We start from the raw sequence: 360 nt of genomic DNA, 5'->3' as shown, positions 1-360 counted from the left end.
ATGGGAGACGAAGAGACCCACTCCTGCGAGCCCAACCATCCGTGGCCGGCTTCTAGAAACCACCACTTGACGAACAAACTGGTAAAGCCCGAAACCGTCGCAAGCGCCAAGCTCAAGCCGGAGGAGAAGTTCGTGGATATAGGGGACGAGTCGTCGTATGAGTTCAGTTGGTTCAGCGGAGACGACGTCTTCGACAGTGCTCGAGAGCCCCATTTTTGCAGAGAGGAGTTCAGGCAACGCCAACGTGATGAGTTTTTCCCAATGATGGAGGAGGACGAGTCGCTCTATGCCAATATGAGGGAGCTACCGGAGTGCTCCGTCGTCTTCCATGACGTGGGACCACGACTCGAGATCTGCTGA

The 360-nt window shown here is 55.6% G+C and overlaps 1 protein-coding gene across 1 annotated transcript; it reads left to right on the top strand.

The window, feature by feature from the left end:
• LOC122296950 (probable WRKY transcription factor 65) lies at positions 1 to 360 on the top strand. Its single transcript, XM_043106746.1, has one exon. It carries the CDS (start codon positions 1 to 3, stop codon positions 358 to 360), a length of 360 nt encoding a protein of 119 aa, XP_042962680.1.

Source organism: Carya illinoinensis, chromosome 15 (assembly GCF_018687715.1).
Source record: "Carya illinoinensis cultivar Pawnee chromosome 15, C.illinoinensisPawnee_v1, whole genome shotgun sequence".
Classification (NCBI taxonomy): domain Eukaryota; kingdom Viridiplantae; phylum Streptophyta; class Magnoliopsida; order Fagales; family Juglandaceae; genus Carya; species Carya illinoinensis.
This window is presented reverse-complemented; position numbering and strand designations above follow the sequence as displayed.